General features: G+C 47.3%; 1 protein-coding gene across 1 annotated transcript; it reads left to right on the forward strand.

Annotated features, from left to right (window-relative positions):
- Positions 1-1986: 1986 nt before the first annotated feature.
- EFCAB14 (EF-hand calcium binding domain 14) lies at positions 1987-22148 on the forward strand. The gene is made up of 11 exons (XM_075181546.1): positions 1987-2311; positions 5538-5686; positions 9448-9593; positions 11901-11999; positions 12311-12421; positions 13958-14023; positions 14954-15133; positions 15238-15303; positions 18667-18778; positions 20420-20536; positions 20792-22148. Exons 1-11 carry the CDS (start codon positions 2145-2147, stop codon positions 20959-20961), a joined length of 1383 nt encoding a protein of 460 aa, XP_075037647.1. The 5' UTR covers positions 1987-2144; the 3' UTR covers positions 20962-22148.
- Positions 22149-22898: the final 750 nt, after the last annotated feature.

The raw sequence follows: 22898 nt of genomic DNA on the forward strand, positions 1-22898 counted from the left end.
CAGTTATCCCCACTTATAGCACAGTCACACCCCCCCTCAGTTACCCCCACTTATGGCACAGTCACACACCCCCTCAGTTACCCCCACTTATGGCACAGTCACACCTCCCCCTCCTCAGTTACCCCCACTTATAGCACAGTCACACCTCCCCCCCTCAGTTACCCCCACTTATGGCACAGTCACACCTCCCCCCCTCAGTTACCCCCACTTATGGCACAGTCACGCCTCCCCCTCCTCAGTTACCCCCACTTATAGCACAGTCACACCTCTCCCCCCTCAGTTACCCCCACTTATGGCACAGTCACACCCCCTCTCAGTTACCCCCACTTATGGCACAGTCACACCTCCCCCTCCTCAGTTACCCCCACTTATAGCACAGTCACACCCCCCCCCCCTCAGTTACCCCCACTTATAGCACAGAAACACCTCCCCCCCTCAGTTACCCCCACTTATAGCACAGTCACACCCCCCCCCCTCAGTTACCCCCACTTATAGCACAGAAACACCTCCCCCCCTCAGTTACCCCCACTTATGGCACAGTCACACCTCCCCCTCCTCAGTTACCCCCACTTATAGCACAGTCACACCTCCCCCCCCTCAGTTACCCCCACTTATGGCACAGTCACACCTCCCCCCCTCAGTTACCCCCACTTATGGCACAGTCACACCCCCTCTCAGTTACCCCCACTTATGGCACAGTCACACCTCCCCCTCCTCAGTTACCCCCACTTATAGCACAGTCACACCTCTCCCCCTCAGTTACCCCCACTTATGGCACAGTCACACCCCCCCTCAGTTACCCCCACTTATGGCACAGTCACACCTCCCCCTCCTCAGTTACCCCCACTTATAGCACAGTCACACCCCCCCCCCTCAGTTACCCCCACTTATGGCACAGTCACACCTCCCCCTCCTCAGTTACCCCCACTTATAGCACAGTCACACCCCCCCCCTCAGTTACCCCCACTTATGGCACAGTCACACCTCTCCCCCTCAGTTACCCCCACTTATGGCACAGTCACACCCCCTCTCAGTTACCCCCACTTATGGCACAGTCACACCTCCCACTCCTCAGTTACCCCCACTTATAGCACAGTAACACCCCCCCCTCAGTTACCCCCACTTATGGCACAGTCACACACCCCCTCAGTTACCCCCACTTATGGCACAGTCACACCTCCCCCTCCTCAGTTACCCCCACTTATAGCACAGTCACACCTCCCCCCCTCAGTTACCCCCACTTATGGCACAGTCACACCTCCCCCCCCTCAGTTACCCCCACTTATGGCACAGTCACGCCTCCCCCTCCTCAGTTACCCCCACTTATAGCACAGTCACACCTCTCCCCCTCAGTTACCCCCACTTATGGCACAGTCACACCCCCTCTCAGTTACCCCCACTTATGGCACAGTAACACCCCCCCCCCCCCCTCAGTTACCCCCACTTATGGCACAGTCACACCCCCCCTCAGTTACCCCCACTTATAGCACAGTCACACCCCCCCCTCAGTTACCCCCACTTATGGCACAGTCACACCCCCCCCTCAGTTACCCCCACTTATGGCACAGTAACACCTCCCCCCCCTCAGTTACCCCCACTTATGGCACAGTAACACCTCCCCCCCCCTCAGTTACCCCCACTTATGGCACAGTCACACCCCCCCTCAGTTACCCCCACTTATGGCACAGTCACACCCCCCCCCTCAGTTACCCCCACTTATGGCACAGTCACACCCCCCTCTCAGTTACCCCCACTTATAGCACAGTCACACCCCCCCCCCTCAGTTACCCCCACTTATAGCACAGAAACACCTCCCCCCCTCAGTTACCCCCACTTATGGCACAGTAACACCCCCCCCCCCCTCAGTTACCCCCACTTATGGCACAGTCACACCCCCCCTCAGTTACCCCCACTTATGGCACAGTCACACCCCCCCTCAGTTACCCCCACTTATGGCACAGTAACACCTCCCCTCATCGCACAGTATCGCCGCCTCCCTGTCAGACGGGGTTGGACGGAGCCGCCTCCCGGTGACGGGACAGGAAGAGGCCGCACCGTCCGCTCTATGTGACCCCGGTCTGCTCTCATGGGCTCCGGAGCTCTGTCCGCCGGGCCCCCCGCCCCCCCCAACCCCGCACAAGAAGATGAAGAAGCGGAAGGAGCTGAACGCGCTGATCGGTCTATCCGGGGACGGCGGCAGGAAGAAGCCGAAGACAGGGAGCGGCCACCGGCTGCTCCGGACCGAGCCCCCGGCCTCCGACTCCGACACCGAAGAGGACTTCACCTCCCCGGGAGAGCGGCACTGCCGGAGGTATGAGCCCCTCGGTCCCACATTCATGGAGAACATCTGAGGTCACCCTGTGCCCCCCCCTCTCTGTCACTGCCCCCCCTCTTTGTCACTGCCCCCCCCTCTTTGTCACTGCCCCCCCTCTCTGTCACTGCCCCCCCCCTCTCTGTCACTGCCCCCCCTCTCTGTCACTGCCCCCCCCCTCACTGTCACTGCCCCCCCCCTCCTCTGTCACTGCCCCCCCCCCTGTCACTGCCTGCCCCCCCCCTCTGTCACTGCCCCCCCTCTCTGTCACTGCCCCCCCCCTCACTGTCACTGCCCCCCCCCCCTCCTCTGTCACTGCCCCCCCCCCCTGTCACTGCCTGCCCCCCCTCTGTCACTGCCCCCCCTCCCCTGTCACTGCCCCCCCCCTCTGTCACTGCCCCCCCCCTCTGTCACTGCCCCCCCCCTCTGTCACTGCCCCCCCCCCTCTGTCACTGCCCCCCCCCTCTGTCACTGCCCCCCCCCTCCTCTGTCACTGCCCCCCCTCCTCTGTCACTGCCCCCCCTCCTCTGTCACTGCCCCCCCTTCTCTGTCACTGCCCCCCCCTTCTGTCACTGCCCCCCCCTCTGTCACTGCCCCCCCCCTCTGTCACTGCCCCCCCTCCTCTGTCACTGCCCCCCCTCCTCTGTCACTGCCCCCCCCCCTCTGTCACTGCCCCCCCTCCTCTGTCACTGCCCCCCCCTCCTCTGTCACTGCCCCCCTTCCTCTGTCACTGCCCCCCCCCCTCTGTCACTGCCCCCCCCCCTCTGTCACTGCCCCCCCTCCTCGGTCACTGCCCCCCCCCCTCTGTCACTGCCCCCCCCCCTCTGTCACTGCCCCCCCTCCTCTGTCACTGCCCCCCCCTCCTCTGTCACTGCCCCCCCTTCTCTGTCACTGCCCCCCCCTCTGTCACTGCCCCCCCCCCTCTGTCACTGCCCCCCCCCTCTGTCACTGCCCCCCCTCCTCTGTCACTGCCCCCCCCCTCTGTCACTGCCCCCCCCTCTGTCACTGCCCCCCCCCTCTGTCACTGCCCCCCCCCTCTGTCACTGCCCCCCCCCCTCTGTCACTGCCCCCCCCCCTCTGTCACTGCCCCCCCCCCTCTGTCACTGCCCCCCCCCCTCTGTCACTGCCCCCCCCCCTCTGTCACTGCCCCCCCTCCTCTGTCACTGCCCCCCCTCCTCTGTCACTGCCCCCCCTTCTCTGTCACTGCCCCCCCCCCTCTGTCACTGCCCCCCCTCCTCTGTCACTGCCCCCCCTCCTCTGTCACTGCCCCCCCTCCTCTGTCACTGCCCCCCCTCCTCTGTCACTGCCCCCCCTCCTCTGTCACTGCCCCCCCTCCTCTGTCACTGCCCCCCCTCCTCTGTCACTGCCCCCCCCCCCTCTGTCACTGCCCCCCCCCTCTGTCACTGCCCCCCCTCCTCTGTCACTGCCCCTCCTCCTCTGTCACTGCCCCCCCTTCTCTGTCACTGCCCCCCCTTCTCTGTCACTGCCCCCCCCTTCTCTGTCACTGCCCCCCCTTCTCTGTCACTGCCCCCCCTCCTCTGTCACTGCCCCCCCTCCTCTGTCACTGCCCCCCCTCCTCTGTCACTGCCCCCCCTCCTCTGTCACTGCCCCCCCTCCTCTGTCACTGCCCCCCCTCCTCTGTCACTGCCCCCCCCTCCTCTGTCACTGCCCCCCCTCCTCTGTCACTGCCCCCCCTCCTCTGTCACTGCCCCCCCCTCCTCTGTCACTGCCCCCCCCCTCTGTCACTGCCCCCCCCCTCTGTCACTGCCCCCCCCCCCTCTGTCACTGCCCCCCCCCCCTCTGTCACTGCCCCCCCCCCCCTCTGTCACTGCCCCCCCCCCTCTGTCACTGCCCCCCCCCCCTCTGTCACTGCCTGCCCCCCCCTCTGTCACTGCCTGCCCCCCCCTCTGTCACTGCCTGCCCCCCCCTCTGTCACTGCCTGCCCCCCCCTCTGTCACTGCCCCCCCCTCTGTCACTGCCCCCCCCTCTGTCACTGCCCCCCCCTCTGTCACTGCCCCCCCCCTCGTCACTGCCCCCCCCCCTGTCACTGCCCCCCCCCCCCCTGTCACTGCCGCCCCCTCTGTCACTGCCCCCCCTCTGTCACTGCCCCCCCTCTGTCACTGCCCCCCCTCTGTCACTGCCCCCCCTCTGTCACTGCCCCCCCTCTGTCACTGCCCCCCCTCTGTCACTGCCCCCCCCCTCTGTCACTGCCCCCCCCCCCTCTGTCACTGCCCCCCCCTCTGTCACTGCCCCCCCCTCTGTCACTGCCCCCCCCCCTCTGTCACTGCCCCCCCCCCCCCCCTCTGTCACTGCCCCCCCCCCCCTCTGTCACTGCCCCCCCCCCCCTCTGTCACTGCCCCCCCCTCGTCACTGCCCCCCCCCTCTGTCACTGCCCCCCCCCCTCTGTCACTGCCCCCCCCCCTCTGTCACTGCCCCCCCCCCTCTGTCACTGCCCCCCCCTCCTCTGTCACTGCCCCCCCTCCTCTGTCACTGCCCCCCTCCTCTCTGTCACTGCCCCCACCCCCTCTCTGTCACTGCCACCCCCCCCCCATCTGTTACTGACCCGCTCCCCTCTCTGTCACTCACCCCCCTGCTCTCGCCTCCCCCCCCCCCCCCCCCTTGCGCTCTCTCTCTCCCCACACCCCTTGCTGGAGAAGAATATTGGTAATAAATTGGCACTCTGACTCTAGTTAAACACACTTCTAAATGATTTCAGAAATAGGAATTTTCAATTAGAGGTTTTGCTTACAGCAGTATATGCACATTCAGGGTGGCAGATTGTACTATGACCAGTGAGCTGCCAGCAGATATTTAGCTAGAGGTCATCATCCCCTTTCTTCGCAATGTACAACGTCCTTGCAGACCTTTGGAGTGGATAAGGAATAATATCATGAGTTACTCCACCTCTGTGACTGAGAAAACATTCTACTATTTGTATTGTACGAACTAGTGTCCTCTGAGCTGTACTCTGTGTGTTCACTCAACGATCTAAATCCATCCTTTCTTTTACTTTCCACTTGTCAGGAACATGACATGAGTGACGTGTTTAACTGTATTATGCCACAAGCCATAGACCAAGACATGTACCTGCAACGGGTACACGGCCAGTTATTGTACCCAGCTGCATCTTCTGTAGTTGGAGAACGTGCTCTTTTTACCTTTAAAACATTGCTCTGACTTCGGTTTACGATTGAACATTTAACCATATCTTGTATCTCTCTTCCAGGGGGGGCCTTCTGCAGTGCTGCAAGGTCTGTTATCCTTTCTGTGGTTTTATCGTACTGACCGCATGCACAGTGACTTGTATTGGCCTAGTCTGGATGCAAGTTGCCCTGAAGGAAAACATTGATGCGCTTAAAGAACAGTTCAAAACAAGTAAGTAATGTTTTCATTCTATAAATTAAATATGTTTGTTCTGTATCATATCAATATTTTAAGTGTCCTCTTAAAAGCTAACTCCATTTGTTTGTTTTTTTAAAAAGCAATATTTAAAAGCTTGGACCCTACATGTAATGTATATAAAATAATGACCTGCTATCTAGACTCATCTGCATGATTGGATTCCTTCGCTGCGTTCCAAATGGAATTTAAGAAAACCGCCAGAGATCCATTGATATTTATGCAGAAATCGTGAACATTCAGCACTCGGAGGAACTGACACAATTTCTTTGTCCACAACAAGAGTGACCAGGAGATCATTGGATCCCTGCACTGTCCTGTTTCTCTGCAGGTTTTCTTGAGCTGGGACCTGCTTTGGACAGAACTTGAGAAACGGCTCATGTGACTGAGCCCATATAGTTGTCTAAATGCTACTGGATTAGATCACACTATATCTATTTGTTATTTCTTCTTGCGTTTCAAATTGTTTCCATGGTACGCAAGACCCACGACTGTTGCTGGGATCTCCAGTGCCCCTTTCCACAGTTTGGGCATGCACCGCTCCCAGATACACCTGCACCTTTTCCGATCTCTGATCCTAGGGCCGTGATCACGTGCCCTGGTAAGACCTGTTCGCCCTGTGTCTTTGGGGGGTCACACTCAGGTAAGCTGTGGTGCTAGATGTGTGAAGCTCTAAGCATGTCAGAAAAATTATTTGTGTTTCCTTACAATAATGGCAATATATGATCAGACACAGAAGCACAGGAAAGGCCAACTATCATGGAGAAAAAGAGTTATTATTATTTGGGTAGAGTTAAACAGTGCAAACAAATTTGGATTGAAACTAATGAGTTGAAAAATGGAGGTGGTGGCTTGGCCTGGTTAGAGATGATCAGAGAGAACTGACAGTATTTAGCTGGTGAGAAGTACAGAGGGCAGACAGGAGTCTGTGAGAGAGCTTAAGAGCACTACAGAGAGATACAACATGAACGAGGTTTCACCTCAGCCTGATCCAGTCCCTGAAGAAGAGGGATCCGTTCTACCTCCAGAGAGATAATAAAAAAGTCTTGTACATTACACATCAAAAATCATAAATTGTACATATGAGACCTGGTCAGGTCAGTACAAATAGTAGCCAAGGAGAGATTACATATGAGTAAAACTGCACCACATAAAGACTGGACTCAATGTGAGGGTCCATACCTTCACACCCCATTTTATTTAGGAACAGATCTGTGATAATCGGGACTTAAATGTGTGCTACATGGTACATGTAGGACTGTTAAGAGCAGCTAATAGTACTTAATCCTCAAGATTTAGGCTAAGACAGTGATTATAGTTTTAATTTTTGGGATCATCTTAAGAAATCAACTTATTTTTAGATTGTTTATAGAGTAATGCTTATATTTTATTTATCACTGTCAACTTAATTTATTGGCTAATTTAAAAATACCGCTTAGAGCTGTCTTCACTTTTGCATTGTGTGAATTGATTCTACCCCTAAATCCTTTCCCAAGAAAAGTCTTTTCTGACCCAGTGGTCTGAATCCAGCCGAGGCCTTGTCTGTCTCTGCTCAGGGTCCGCGATGACCGCATTGCCCCCCACCCTCGGTCCACCACATGTCTCTTGCCAATCTCTCAGTACCTCTTGCTGGTGTGTGTTCATTGGGAGCAGTCACTGATAGAGGTGGAGGTGACACTTAAGAGGCAATGGTGCCCTTTTTATCTATTTGTATATGTCATACTTCTGGGAGATCTCTACACAATCATGGGGTGTAAATATTCATACTGGTGCCCCTGACGTACATCTGGAGCAAATGCTGCTGTTGTAGAGTGTGCTGCTTATTGTGTGCATACATTCAGGGATTGTATGCACCAAAAACTGCACTTTAGTAACTCTACGCCTAGGACGGTATCACTGTCTATAACCAGGTCTATTCTGTGTGTGCTATAAAGACACAAGGACGTGGGGTAATTGACCCATATAAAATTTCTGAAGCGTTTTGTTTACTTCCTGCCCCCCCTGTAATATGATTGGGGGTTCGGTGAAGGTCCTATCTATTATGATCCCCGTAGACCAATGTTTACCATCATGGAATAGACTTCTAATGTCATAGATCAGTCGGATCACATATGTCAAGATGAATATCCAATCCAAACTTCTGTACCTTTTTCAAACCTACCAGTTAAAATCCCAACTAGTGCTTTGGTTTTTTGGGGCTTTTTTTTTTTTTTTTTAAATGGATCTCCAAAATCTGATCTCTTGTGTTTACCTGTGTGGGCGAGGCAATCTCTACGAAAGCATCCAAAGGAGTTTCAGGTGTTCACGACATAAGGAGTTACTATAGCATTAGAACTGTCTCGGTGTGTCCAACTGCATTCCCGCCCTGGTGCAAGGCTCGGACATGTAACGCTCATTTTTAATTATGGTTTTTGGTTGCAAAGTACACTGGATTCTTCCACAACGGAGGCCATGAAAGTACATTCCACCACATCTTTCTCCTGTAAAATGGGTTGGGTACGCTTTATCGATGTCCGCTACTGCGACATGGAGAACTCTTATAAAGAAAATCCGAAATTATGAAAAAACGATTGGAAAATAACCAGACTTCACCCCGACTCTGGAGATCTCCGATGGGAGCACCACGCTGACAGCAAGTGATTCTGATTGGAGAAGTGTTCGGCTCTGCAGGGTGATGTCATCGCTACGTCTGTGTGACAAATTCAAATAAGATAAACCGCTCTAAATTTCTTTCTTTCTATTGCCAGAGTATTGAATATATCACCAGAACCCCATCTCCTTTACAACAGCTTGGATTCAAAATTACCCCCTTTTATTAAACAATATCAGATGCGTTGTTCCGGTCTTAATCAATAAGTAGAGTATACATTTATTATTTTTCTCCTTTGGAACCTGAACTGCAATTACCTCCTGGTTCCCTGCTCTTCTTTATTGTTACTAAATAAAAACTAAGTTGTGCCCTGATTTGTACATGACATTATGATACCTCTGCAACAGTTTATTCTGTAACTGTGTTTTACTAATATGTAAAATATTATGTGTGTTATTTTATGTGCTTAATTAAGTGCCTGAGAACAGAGGTACACGAGGGACTGGTTAGATTTCTCCCCTGTCCTAATGTGAGCAGCCCCTCTGTGCTTGTGCTCAGACAGGGAACAGGATGTAACGATTGGTGTTCACAGGTGGTGGTCAGCGCTGGGTCCAGTTGTAACATGTATGTACCTTGTGCTTCCTGGCAGTAGGTGTATTTATACAGTGTCTGGGAATCCTGTAACATGAAAACCTTCTATGTACATCTGTGCGCTTCCAGTAGATGTGTTTGCCCAGCCGGGTCAGTGACTGTGATAAACTTGTACATATAAGAGATCTTTTGGATTTGAAATGTCTAATTTTTTTAATTTTTTTGCATCTGTCCCTGTTTATATGCACATTGATTTGCAGTCAAGACGGCATCCATTGCAGGGGTGCAGAATTTAGCATGTTCTGGACTTCCTTGGTCTGCGCACACGTCTGCACTTTGTACTGTGCTGTGTGCGAAGATTAGATCTCTTTTGTAGGTCGAGATTAAAGGTGTGGATATTACAGGGGCAGCATGGAGCTGCGGAGCCTTTTTGAGCTGGCCCAGATGGGGTTTCGGGTCGTACATTCAATATGGTGCCTTTTACTTCTTCCAGGAGCATTTTACATGGAAAAAGCATAAATGACAAAATCTATTCCCTTTCTCTCTTCTATATTAGTGGACTCCAGTCAAAAGAATTCATTTCAAGAGCTTCCCAAAATAAATGAAGATTTGCTCATCAAACAGAAACATCTGGATGAGATTGTGAGTGGGGACCTGGGTCTCAATACTCTGTGGACCAACATCACAGAGATGAATAAGCAGGTGAGTACCTGACAGTGTGAGTCTTCCCTCTTTAAATCTCTAGGATCATAGTAAGTGCTTAGTATTAGACTCACATAGTGTAGCTTTGTACTTGAGCAGGTGAGTACCTGACAGTGTGAGTCTTTCCTCTTACATTATTATTATTATTATCGGTAATTTTTAGGGCACCACAAGGTTTCCGCAGCGCCGCACACAGTACAAACAGTAGACTATACAGGGTAGAACAGTACAGAACATTAAACACAAAGTACCAATACTTCAGAAACTCCGGGTGGGCAGATACAGTAGAGACGGAGCAGAAGAGCAGGTATGGAGACTGGAGGGAAGAGGGCCCTGCTCATTCGAGCTTACATCCTAAGGGAGGGTAAACAAAGTCAGGCACAAAAGGGAGCCAGTGAAGCAAAGGGGAGAGAGAAGAGGGGTCAGGGGAGGATGAGTGTGGAGGATGAGCAGAAGAGATGAGAGGTTAAGTGGATGGTTGGTAGGCCTTAATGAACAGGTGGGTTTTAAGTGCCCGCTTGAAGGAGCACAGATTGTGAGAGAGACGGATGGAGCGAGGGAGGTCGTTCCATAGAAGGGGGCAGCACGAGAGAAGTCCTGGATTCTAGAGTGGGAAGAGGTGATCAGAGTGGAGGAGAGGCGGCGATCATTGGCCGAGCGCAGGGAGCGAGCAGGAGTGTGAATGGAGAGGAGGTTAGAGATATAAGGGGCAGTAGAGTTGGAGAGAGCCTTGTAAGTGGTGGTGAGGAGTTTAGAAAGGATTCTGTAGGGGAAGGGGAGCCAGTGTAGGGCGAGGCGGAGGAGGAGCGGCGTGAGAGGAAGATGAGTCTTGCAGCCGCGTTGAGTATAGAGCTCTAGACTCATGGTAAATGCTTAGTGAACATTTAGCAAGTGGAAAAAATAACCAACTGGGTTATTTAGGCATTTTGTTTCTTGGCAGATTTGTAGTTATTCTTCTAATGGTTAAACTCTATTACTGTTTATGACCTACATCTGCTGAGCATCTTGTACACTTTCTACTCACTGCTGACACTGTCCACTATTGTTCTGGAATTTATCATATTCTATATATGTCCCTCCTGGTGGCTGCTTCTTTGCTAGTAACCTGTACAGATAGCTGCTTTCCCATTCCAAATGTAATTACCGTATATACTCGAGTATAAGCCGAGTTTTTCAGCACATTTTTTGTGCTGAAAAAGCCCCCCCTCGGCTTATACTCGAGTGAAGCTCCAGGACAATGAAAAATCCCTGCTTGAGGTGGCCGGCGGCAGCAGAGTGAGGTGCCGTACTGAGCGCAATGCAGGCTGCAGCAGAGCGGGCAAGGTGGGTGGTGCATGTGGAGCCTGTGCAGAGTGACCTCTGACATCACGTCACACTGCGCAGAGCCACGTCGGGAACAGCTGAGCTCAGACGCTCTCTCTACTACCTCCGTGGATTACCGTCTTCAGCGTGGAATTAGCGCTGTTGTTGGGGATCCCCTTTTCTGTCACCTAGGGTACATCTTAGGAGAACCGCTGGACTTCCCTACCTCTTTGTGGACTATCAAATTTATGAGGTTGGTTTAAGACTGTTCTTACGGGACCTACTACATAGACTTGTTATTAGCAGCTTTCCCGGGCTCAATCACGGAAGTACCCATTGGATACATTATGCCATGCACTGGACATTGGTTTCTTTTATATATAAATTTTAACCTTGTGCCTTATTTATGTGGTAGCATTATCACAATTTTATCATAATTCAATTGCATGGCTCATCTTTTGATTGTATTTATCCTCTTATGTTAAATTAAATGTCTGGTCAATTTTTATACATTTGTTTTTGCTATTTCTCACCAGTATATTAAAAATTGAGCGCTATCATTATTAAGATTCAGATGCAGTCTAATCCCAAAATCCCCTTGATTTATATTATTATTATTTATTTATTTATGAAATAGCAGCATCTCCCTCTCTCCTTCATTAGTCTAGCAATCTCTCTTCTTTCAAGTAGCCCATATTACACTGTTACATTGTAGTGTGGGGAAGTGATATAGTGTGGGGAGGTAGCACAAGGATATAGGGCATGATTCAGACCTTATCGAGGGGCCAGCATTCAGTTAAGTTATCTATTTTTATTTTTGAAATTTACCAGTAGCTGCTGCATTTCCCACCCTAGGCTTATACTCGAGTCAATAAGTTTTACCAGTTTTTTGTGGTAAAATTAGGTGCCTCGGCTTATATTCGGGTCGACTTATACTCGAGTATATACGGTAAGTAAATTAAGTATAACCTAACAGTTGGGAATAATTATATTTTTTCTTCTTAGATTGCACTGCTGACAAGTGTTGTCAATCAGCTAAAGGTCCATCTAAAATCTGCATCTGATTTGATTAATCTCCCTAAGACGATGGAGGAACTTCAGAAGGTATGTAACCATGCGGCCAACTACAACTAGGGTCTAGTAACTGTTTTTTACCCTCTCCCATTTCAATTTCAACCTATTACCTCCTTCCATGCTCCCAGTCTCACTTCTGTCTATCACTGACCCAGTCTCGGTCTGTTATCCGCCTGTTCCACCCAAGGGGTAAATGTATTAATGTCCGGATTATTCAACTCCGGCGTGTTTCCCTTTACAAGGCAGCGCCGCTTTAAATTTAATAGCTGAAGACGCCGGAGTTGAATAATCCGGACATTAATACATTTACCCCCAAGTCTGTTACGTTACTTGTGTTTCAGAGTGTAGCCAGTTTGGGCAGCACATTGACCAGTGTCCATCATGATGTGGAGGCCGTGCAGAGCTCAGCTGAGGAGCAGAAAAAAAAAGTAGAAACGCTTCAAAGAGATGTAGTAAGTGTTTGTTATTTGTGTGTAGTTGAATCTGATCTCAAAACCTCCAATGAATATCTTTCTCTGTAGATGTAGTTGGTGTTGTCTTGTGTGTACATTGTAAGGCAGTGCAGGGTGTCGAGGGGCAGCGATCCTCCAACACCCTTCCCTGCCGCTGACCATTATAAGCGTCGGCACCTGCTCAGGTACAACCGGACCCCGCTGTGAGTGTTCATCTGGTCTCACGGATAACTGAGCTCCTAGTTTCGGCCCATACAGACCATGGAGTGCACTTTATGTGACGACTTACCTGTTACTGCCCACTAACACCACAGGGGGACACATCTTCACAAACAGGTCCTCTGCCATTGTCACTTCAAGCCCCAGGGCCCTGCTAAGTGTGTGAGTCTATCTCTGTCCTTTGTACAACTCTATTTACAGTATCCTGACTTATAATAAAGCATTTCTCTGATCTCTCGGGCTGCATCAGGTCCCCACCTAGTAGAGGGCCAGGTATTCCTTCATCTACCTTCTGTAGGCAGATAATACCAGACAGCGTTTCAGCTCCTCACCCTCTGGGGATAAATGGTAATAGAGTAAAACTGTCTGGTAAGCCCAGGAAGATCCGGGACCACCTTCCAGTTACCACAAGCATGCGGACCCCTCTCCTCTCTTTCCACCACAGTTCTCCTTCTATATGTAGAGGACCCCGCTGTGCTCAATCACCTGCATAGTATATAGTACCCACTACTGATATAAAGCAGACAGACTTTCCCTTCCAGACTTCACCTTTACATCTTACATTTCCTCACTTCATTTCTATTGTGGCATTGTATGCTTACAAACGTGTGTGTGTACACTCTCCCCCTCTCTCCCTCCATTTTGGCTTAAAACACCATTCATAGAAGGTGTAAATAACAAGGTGACTCCCTCTTCCCCACATAAGCTCATTATCCTCTTTCCTGCATCACCTCCACAATAACTGGACTTGTGTACTATGGAATTTATGTTCTCCTAGGAACATCTATACAAATATTAATGCAAACTGTTTTCTTCTAATTGCTAAGACACATGCACTGCACAGTAACTGTGTGATTTTGTTTTCATTAACACAACCTGCTGGTGCCACTGTCATTTGTACTAACCTATGAACTGTATAGAGAAAGAAGTGGAGGGGGTAGGATGGTGTCCAAATAAACCGAAGACATTCTGAGACGACGATGGGTCTCCCTGCCCAGTGATAGTGTAATAAAGTCCAACATTTTCAAAGGGAGAAAGGGTTGTGGAGAGGTAGAGAACTCTAATTACAATGCCATTGAAACCATGTGTTTGGATACTCTAAATAGCGCCCTCTAGAGGATCTCTAAAGCTACAGCAAATATACAGCGCTGGGACTGATATCACTTTTATAATAACCATATAATAAAGTGTAAAAATATTAATGTTAAATGATTTAACCATAAAACATTGCATTTGGTGCACCAAATAGAGGTGCAGGCTGTGCCAGTCCCCTGTATTGAAGTGAAACCTGTTTGATTAGACTTGTATCTCTTGCAGGCTGAAATTACTATGAAACTGGCTCCAACAACCCCTTCAGGTATTGGAACACACAGCCTAACGCAGGTATGTGTCCGTCAGCTGCATCTGAATCTCTACTCTCTATGGAAATGTATCCTGCATTTAATGACTATTTTCTTGGAGATGTTTCAGAGCAGCCATACTGGCAGAAATATCACTGCACAATCTTGTGATGACCTTAAAAAGTGCTGATCATAAGAATAGTATTTTACCTTTAATATTGAAGTCGTACTTATCATTTTCCTGACTCTCCCCTGCATCACTGAGGTTTCACTAGGACGTGGGCACATTGTGTTAGTCTGGGAGAGGGAACCAAAATGTGGAAGTCTTCCGGTAATTTCAGGAGAGTGGCCAAGTATGATTGTAGTATTTTAAACAACTTGATATTGTAAAACCTAAATACAGATGTTGTGTTTTCTATAATGCTGCATTGTACATAAGTGCATTGCTCCACTACTTCCTACATCCAAGCTAGTTGTTGAACCCATATAATGGGGTAATAGTAATAAACCTTGGTGGAAGCACAGTCTGCCTATAACCACAGCTACGTCCATATTACTAATACTGAAGAGACAGAAGAACATATTGGAATAGACGTTTTAACCTGTTACACATTCTGATGGCTGACATAGAAGATTCCCTTTACGTGGTAAATGCAGGTTATGGGCAGGAGGTCCTCGTATTCATCTATGTAATTATTGTACGTTGTTCCCTGCAAACAACTATACTTTATATAAACTGAAGTATCTCCTAGGATCCATTGGATTTGTGCACCTTCTCTGGGGCGAACCGTAAGAAACGTCTCTGCAGTTTCTGATTTATTGCAGGAAGAGACCAGTTTACTGTCCACACTGATTTATATAGTCTGCCATAACCCTAATAGAGATGCTAATGCCAAACAGAACCAGGGAAGGAATCTGTGCGTTATCTGGGCCCAACACCCGGTAAACCTTCTAACACTCTGTTTGTCCGTAGGTGGAGAGCGCTGTAGAGGGTATCAATGCGTCCTTGCTGTATTATCTGAGACAGAATGACCTGAGGCTTCACAGCATGGACGGCTTCCTCTCTAACATAACCCAAAGAGTCACCGTCTTGGAGAGTAATCTGTTACTTGTTAACAAGACCGAAAATAAGGAAAACGGCTCTTTGAGTGCAGTAAGTATCTGCTGTTCTATGTTTCGTGGTTGGGTCTCGTTTTACCACTGGTGAACCTGTAAGAGGTGAATAGGACGTACTGAGCACAAAGTCTTTGTTCACAGGCGCAAAGTTCTGCAGATCCCAGTCTTAGTCCTCCAGTGAATGCAAACAGGACATCTGCTCCCGAGGTCAGTACGAGCCTCTTCATCAATCTCATTAAGGGTTTTCCATGTTCAGAGGGCTTTAATGTATTTACTTGTACAGGCTGCCCTGCACCTAATTTATCGCATTATCTCTCTGTCTTCTGTGCTTTTTAGCTGTGTATTTGTATCATTTCGCAGAGCTGTGTATTGTTATTGCCCAGAAACTTGGATACAGTTTTATTGTGTGATATCCCAGGAGTACAAATATTACCAGCTCCACAAATCTTTAGTCTTTGTTATATATTAATGTCTGATATGAGGATATATTAATGTCCAATGCGTACCATACTTACAAGTCCTCATTTTCAAACAATGTTGGTTGGGATCCACGTATGTCACCGTTGTGTGTGCTTGGCATACAGGAACCTAGTTAGAGGCCGTGAGAACGCTAAGTTACCCTCCACAGGACATGCCGCCTTCACGTGGAGCAATTGGTCTTCGCTTTGTGTCCAACGTCGACAGAGGTCATTTGGCTTTTTTTTTTGAGTGGTTTTCCAGCTTACACCTGTCAGAAGGATCTAGAGATAGTGGATCCTTATTGCCATCCAAGGTTGGTAATGGCAGTGCAGAGGCATGGAGTCTAATGGTCCCCTGGTTTTCACCAGTGACCCCCCCCCCCCCCCCCCCCCCCCGCAAGGAGGTTGGGGCTTTGCTGAAGGGATGGATGAAATCACCCTGGAGGCGACAGATTTCCAAAGCACGCTCATTACAGTAGGCTCGCGCCCCATATATCATAGACCGAAGTTCAAGCAGACTAGAGAGAAGATAATTTACATACCCTCTGGTCTGCTCCTAGCACGTGAACGTTCTGAAACCCCAGCTCCTCTCTGCGTGGATCTGCACCGCTATCTTAATGGGACTCATGTCGGAGCAACTACCTGCTCCTGTTACAGATGATTCGGTGCTGGTCTGCAAATCTGTCTCTGCAAAATTGTTTCACCCCCTCAACACCCCCCCCCCCCGCCTCTATTTATTTTTCCGGTAATGTTTTCTTTGGTATTGGACTAGACATCTTGCATTGTCTCACACCTAAGAAGTATTTTTCTGTGGTCACTGTACATGTCAGGTTGGTGCTCCAAATCTGGAAGTTCTTCTCCTTTATGTCTTTGTTGAGGTTGAATATTGTATCCATATAAGACCTCATATCTAGATCTGTTCTACCCTCCATTCACTCTCTGCATTGCCTCAGGCTTTCATTGTGCTTCTCTACCAGCGGGCACTTGGATTACCTACAGAAACGACCTGATCAAGGCTTTTCTGAAGTAAAAACAATTCCTCCCACCTTCCTTGTTGTCTTTGACCACGTTTCAGATGTATTATTTTACCTGGGAGCTGCAGTGTGGCAGCCTTCATGCCATGTGGGGTTTTTTTCAGGAGATTTGTTGCTTGGGTCCAGCCCAAGTATTTATGCAGGTTCTGTACACCCTGATCTCTCGGAGAGCAGCAGTTTCATTATGTCCGTTTCCAGCTCCGGTACCTTCAGTTCATTGCAGAGGGTTATACCTCCTCTCTAAGTTGTACTACCAGTGGGCATTAGACTGTCAGAAGAATATTATTTCAGCTAGGAGCAGGTCTTCAGACAGCTGTGCTTATCTACACTACTTACTACAGTAACCTCTGATGTCTCAGTAGCCTGCAGTAGGGACGTGTTCACAAGTGATGAGCCTTAGAAAGCTGGAGTGTAGAACCCTCACATCACATTATTATTTTGGGGACATGGACCTTTTTGACTTGTGATTTGTTCTCTATTTCTCTGAGAAAGACTTGCTTACCTCATTTTTGTTTTACTTTGGATGGGTAAGTATATTTGGAATTCTGCTTGTTGGCCCACAAGCTTTGTGTGGACAGACAGTGTTTGTCTCCACATTAAGGAGACAGACATATTTTTGGTTCCTTTGTTTTTGACCTGCTTCCGTCCAGCACAAATACATGATACACTTAATGACTCCAGTCCTTGATTTTAGGGCAATGCCAGAGGTAGTGCCAAAGCTTCTGTATGTATCACCAAATTTAGGACAGTTAAATGGTTGCTCATAAATTTTGGTACTCTACAGGGGGTAAGAAATACCGTGGGTAATGTATATTTTTGAATTTGTTGGAATTTCAAAGAGGAGATGTGAACTACTAAGGACAATCGGCCACTCCTCATCTTGGAGAATACCAAGATCCATCTCCCAATTCACTCATTAAATATGAGTAGTCGAGCTTCCTGTATCCTAAAGGAACTGAATCCCCTGCTGACAATGGGCAGGAGGGCATGCCGCCGTTGAAGGTAGCAAGTAAACCTAGAGTTTGTGACAACAAATTCTCCCCCTGAGTTGCTCAGACGTTATGAGGACGCCATAGGTACGTAATAATCCCAGGGAGGATTTCCCATGCCGTAACCTGAGATCGTGCCCAGACAAGGTTTTAGTTTAACGGCTGCAGTAAGTAAAGTATTGGGATATAAAAGACAGGTCTTGTAGGAGATGCTCGTCCCACTCCGGGAGAAGCCCTCGAATGTGACATTTTTTTATCTATTTTTCAAAATTAACTACTTTTGTGCCATCAGATCAATGTACATTTGAGCACCTATAACAATCTAAACATTTTTAATCAATTCTGTTTTGATCACATCATAATAATAAATAATTTAAAAAAAGCGTGATTTCTTTAGACAGTAAATTGTATGATCAAAATATACACGTTTCTGAATGCCACATTCACCCCCTACTGGGTAAATCTGAAAACCCATTTTACCAAAGTTCATTTCTCTTATCCTCACTTTGGGGGTCATCCAATGCCCATAGACCAGCCATGCTTACCCTCCCCTCTCTCTCGAGGTTAGCTTGTCTATTTGGGATTACTGTAGGTCCAGATACAAACATTACTCCCCTCTGTCCCCGCTTGTCCCTCTGGAACAATCCTGACTTCCTCCCTGACATTTCTTCTCCTCCACATTGTGATCCGCCTGATCCGTTACCTTACTATAAATAATACCTGGGCCCCTCTCATCGATATACAACAACAATTTCCCCCACTTAGCCTCTTATTTTTTCAGGTAAGGGATCCATCTTATGTGTCTCCCCCAGGATCATACCCTGAGATCCCCCACTTCTATAGAGAGACGCAGTGTGTGTGGGCACCTGTAGCAGCTGCCTTGAAGTTGAACTGCATTGTATGTGATATGGTCACTTTATGGGCTAAGTGCACATGAAAAAGCTTTAAAGGTTTTCATCGTGTTATGTTACGGGAAGGCCATAAGACTGAAGCACCAGTCTAGGAGCAGAGGAACTGTGTGTCCTGCAAATCATGATGACACTAATGCAGCCTATGTGTTATTTCTGATCTTTATATTTCTTTATTAAGAGCTCCAAGAGGGGGAAAACTCCAGTTGCAGAAATTGAAGAGCAGCTTCAGCTCATCCACGCTCTGACGAGTAATCCAGACAGCGATAAGGTGGCTGAGAATGGGAGAACTGGTAAGAGGGGAGAGGGAGAATTAATAGTGATTAAACCTCATATAAGGAAAGCAGAAGACATTTAGGCTGCTCTCAGCAAAGTAATAACAATCGCTGAACCCATAGTCTCAGCGTTTTGTTCTTATATCTCCAAGTCAATATCTCTCCAGATGTCGGTCTGTGATTTAGGTCTCTCACTTGTATAGTGGATATTAGTCTGTTCTATAAACACAAGACTCGTATTCTGAATAAATACCGTCCAGTTATAGTCGTGTTTGCTCACTTGCACTTTTGTCAGAAGTGAAAGTCGTTCCCTCCATCCAATATTAAGTGGGTTTTAGACAATCGACACAAGTTATTAATTACCCACAGGTTGTAAGTCTGACTACTAGTCAGACATTACTATTTTCTGCTATAAACCCAGAATCCTACCAGCATCCAGTACCAGCGTTCTGCCCACTACCTGCAGCTCTGGCCAGTGTGATAGGCCACAGCAACCCTGATCTGAAGGCAAGAGGTCAGGGCTACAGCAAGGGGGTACTTAAGCAGCGAGAGTTACCCAGAAGGAATCGGTTCTAGGTGACGGCGAAGAAGCCTTGTGGTGGCAGTTGACCCCTCCTACTGCGGGTAAAGGGCTGCAATTTGGGATAAAGAAAGGGGACGGTGGCAAGGCAAGACCAGCCGGTCCCCAGCAACACAACAGACAGGATGGCATAGGAGGTCCATTCTGTCACAATATAACATTATCTACTACTGGGAGGGTGATATCCGGGAAGTTGATAGTAACCAAGTTAACATGAATGTGAGATTATAAGGGTTAGTGTTTAAATAAACAATAACATGTGAAATAGAATCTAAGAATCAGAATGAAAAGCACATTGTCTATGTATCACCTGTAGAGGACCAAGTGTACTATGAATTCACCATCCCAAATATACAGTTGTTCTAGATCACCCATGTAAAACTTGGGGCGAACCTGGTCCCCATTGCAGTGCCGAGTACTTGCAGATAAAAACTGTTAAAAAAAAATAAAAAAAATGATTGTGATAGAATAAGAGTAATAGATGACAAAATGTGATCCCCTGAGGTTGCACTATTGGCATATAAATAGGATTTTACTACTACTTATTTACCCTGTCTGTGGGGGATGTTGGTGTACAATGATTGTAAATCACATCACATAAAGATATATTTATATATTCTCACGCAATGTTTTCAAAATTGTGTGGTATCTCGAATGTGTGACCCTAACCCTCTAGGACATTGCATATTATTGCAATAAAGAATAAACATAAAATTAAAGATTTGAAGTTAGTGATCCCACACCAGAAAGAATTGAATGCCCAGGGGTTTTAGTATCTCTATATAATATATAATGAGTTTTTGTATTTCTGTATCCAAAGCTACAATGCCAGAACCCATCTTTACACTAATAGATTGTTGCTCAATCTGGCTCCACAAGTTGGCGGATGGAGAACATACTGGACCTTGATCTCAATACTTTCTATTTAATGATACAGATGTTAAGACTTGCAAGATTCTAGCCCTTGAGGCCAAATTTAAGAGTTGTGGACCCAATGTGTTCTCTTCTGTATCTTATACTTGCAAGTCAATTAGCTTTAAATAATCTTTTATTCTTTGCTTATATGTATATATATATAGTAGACCACAGTGACGCAGTAACATCGCGGCCTTTACTTGCAAAAATATATCCAAGGTCTCTTAAAAGGAAAAGACGACAGCGGGGCCTATTGTTACCAGGAATTACTACAGAAAGAGGCAAGTATACCGGTGAGACGTGCCACCCCTTGTCATGTGTCATCACGTTGGGGTCTTACTAATGGGCATTTGCTTCCTAATGTGTTGTACTAATTGTGCAGATTGCTGCTTGCAATAATATTCCCTGAAATACATTTTCAAAAGCAAACCTGCTTTTAATACTTCCAAAAAGAAATTCCTTGTGATTATTGGTCAAATCATTCCAATCCTGATAATATTGTTGCTGTTATTTGATTTATTTCTTTGCTTTTCTAGACCTTGAGGAGGTGTTTAGACAGTCTGCGCAGGGAGATAATGGAAAGCTGTCCTTTCAACAACTGGAAAACCTGCTGGAAGAGCCGCTACCTATGTCTCTTATGGAATATGATGAAGATGGAGATGATCTCTTCTCTCTCACAGAACTGAAGCCGGCTGTGGGTGCATAGTGAGCACATTGAATGTTTACTGTGACGTTAATTAGTCCTCGGTAAACCCTGCGCAGTCTTCCACACACTGACGTTTCCAATCCTTTATCTACGCCAGCTTCATTGTCTTACTACAGGGAGCCCTCCTGGTAAACCAGCTACAGCGGATTCATGTTTATTCCAGAGAAATAGACCATAAATAACATTTTTTCTTTTAGCATTAGTGTGGAAAATATTTAAAGACTAATTCTCCTTGTTTTATAGTTTACATAAACTTGCCTTAAAACTAGTGTATTGCACTTTACCCGGCATGTTCAATGATCCTATCCAGCACAACGACCTGTATATAAATCGGACGTTTCACACAGATATTTAGATGAATAAATAAAACCAGGATCCTCATCAGTCCCAATGTCTCATCCAGCTGTAGGATCAATAGCCGCGCTCGAGGAGTCCATGTGATCTTCAGGCTTTGTGCACAGATATCTGAACTTTCTGTTCTATGAATGGATCTGATGCCAGAGCTCCGGACACTAACGTTGGCTGCATGACTAGCTCACCTGGCTGCTCAAGCGTCAGACTGTGGACTGAGTTCTTTGCGTATTTTTAATCTCCTTGTGTTTTAATAGTTGTCTATTACAGGAGTGAAGTACTACTGGCCATTACAAGATGTGGGGTCCATAAAATATAGGTAGTTCTGAGCCTTTCTATGTCTCATTTAACAGCTGGCAGTCACTTATGTGTCTCAAAGTGGCTCAAAATGTAAAATATCTGTGACCGGTCCTGAAAATATTTTTTTAAAGGAGAAATGAAATCTATATTTAGCTGTTATGGGTCTTACATTTGTAGAGTTTCATGGGGCTGTCGTATTGTTTACCTCCAGAGAGGACACTTGCAGAAGCTCCATCTAATGCTTATAGTCATTACTTTGCTCTCTCGATCAATAATGGAGGTACATTTATACCTACAACGGTTATGTACATAGATGTGAGTTTCTGCGTTGCTGTGATTACTTCTGACAAATGCACCTTATATGGCAGAACATGGAAAAGATGAAGATGAAGGTCTTCCAAATGTCTTACAGCTCATTAACATTGTTTTCTTTAACTCTCGACATAATGAGAAAATAAATCCTTAGACATCTTGAAATGTTATCTAAAGTTTGGCTTCAGAGTTGTACATTTCTCAAATAAACTATTTCTATAAAATGTTTGTCAGTGTATAAGTCACCATTGTTCAAAGGATCGGGAGAGGATGCAATCCACAGACATTATGTATTTAAATGTAATGTAGTCATCTGTAATTAAACAAAGACCTGTATTATCTGAAAACCCACCTCTTAGGGCAAGCTTATAATATTCCTTAACCTCACTAGGTTACCCTATTACCACCCTTTACACATTTCACACAAGACAACAACCCTCTGATCCCCTGACCAACATTGCTGTGTGACTAGATCACATAGCATACAAATCACTTTTTACCTTTGCAATCTGGCTGGACCAATATGCAGTATGAAGATTTAACCTCATGTATCCAACTCCCATTGACCCCTAGATTGTAAGCTTGTGAGCAGCGCCATTTTACCCAGTATTGTTTTATTACTGTGTTCGTCCCCAATTGTAAAGTTCTACTGAATTTGCTGGCGATATAAAAATATTCCACTGTGACTGTTCCAGTATATTAACACAATGCTACACAAAGGATGTGAGACCTCCCCCTCCTCTCACACTACAGATATCTGCCTACACTGCTGGTCACAAGTGTGTACACACTGCAGAATTGGAACAACATCATTTATGGATATTTTTACTGCAGTTACAAAATCAAATGAAACAATACGATGTACTTTAATGATAAAACACGATCGTGGGAGCGTACACACTAATGCAATATCGGATTTAACGGTCGATTATCGTGTGATTAATCTGAAGTGTGTACCCATCTTTATTCTGAAT

The sequence above is a fragment of the Mixophyes fleayi genome, chromosome 8 (genome assembly GCF_038048845.1).
Source record: "Mixophyes fleayi isolate aMixFle1 chromosome 8, aMixFle1.hap1, whole genome shotgun sequence".
NCBI lineage: Eukaryota > Metazoa > Chordata > Amphibia > Anura > Limnodynastidae > Mixophyes > Mixophyes fleayi.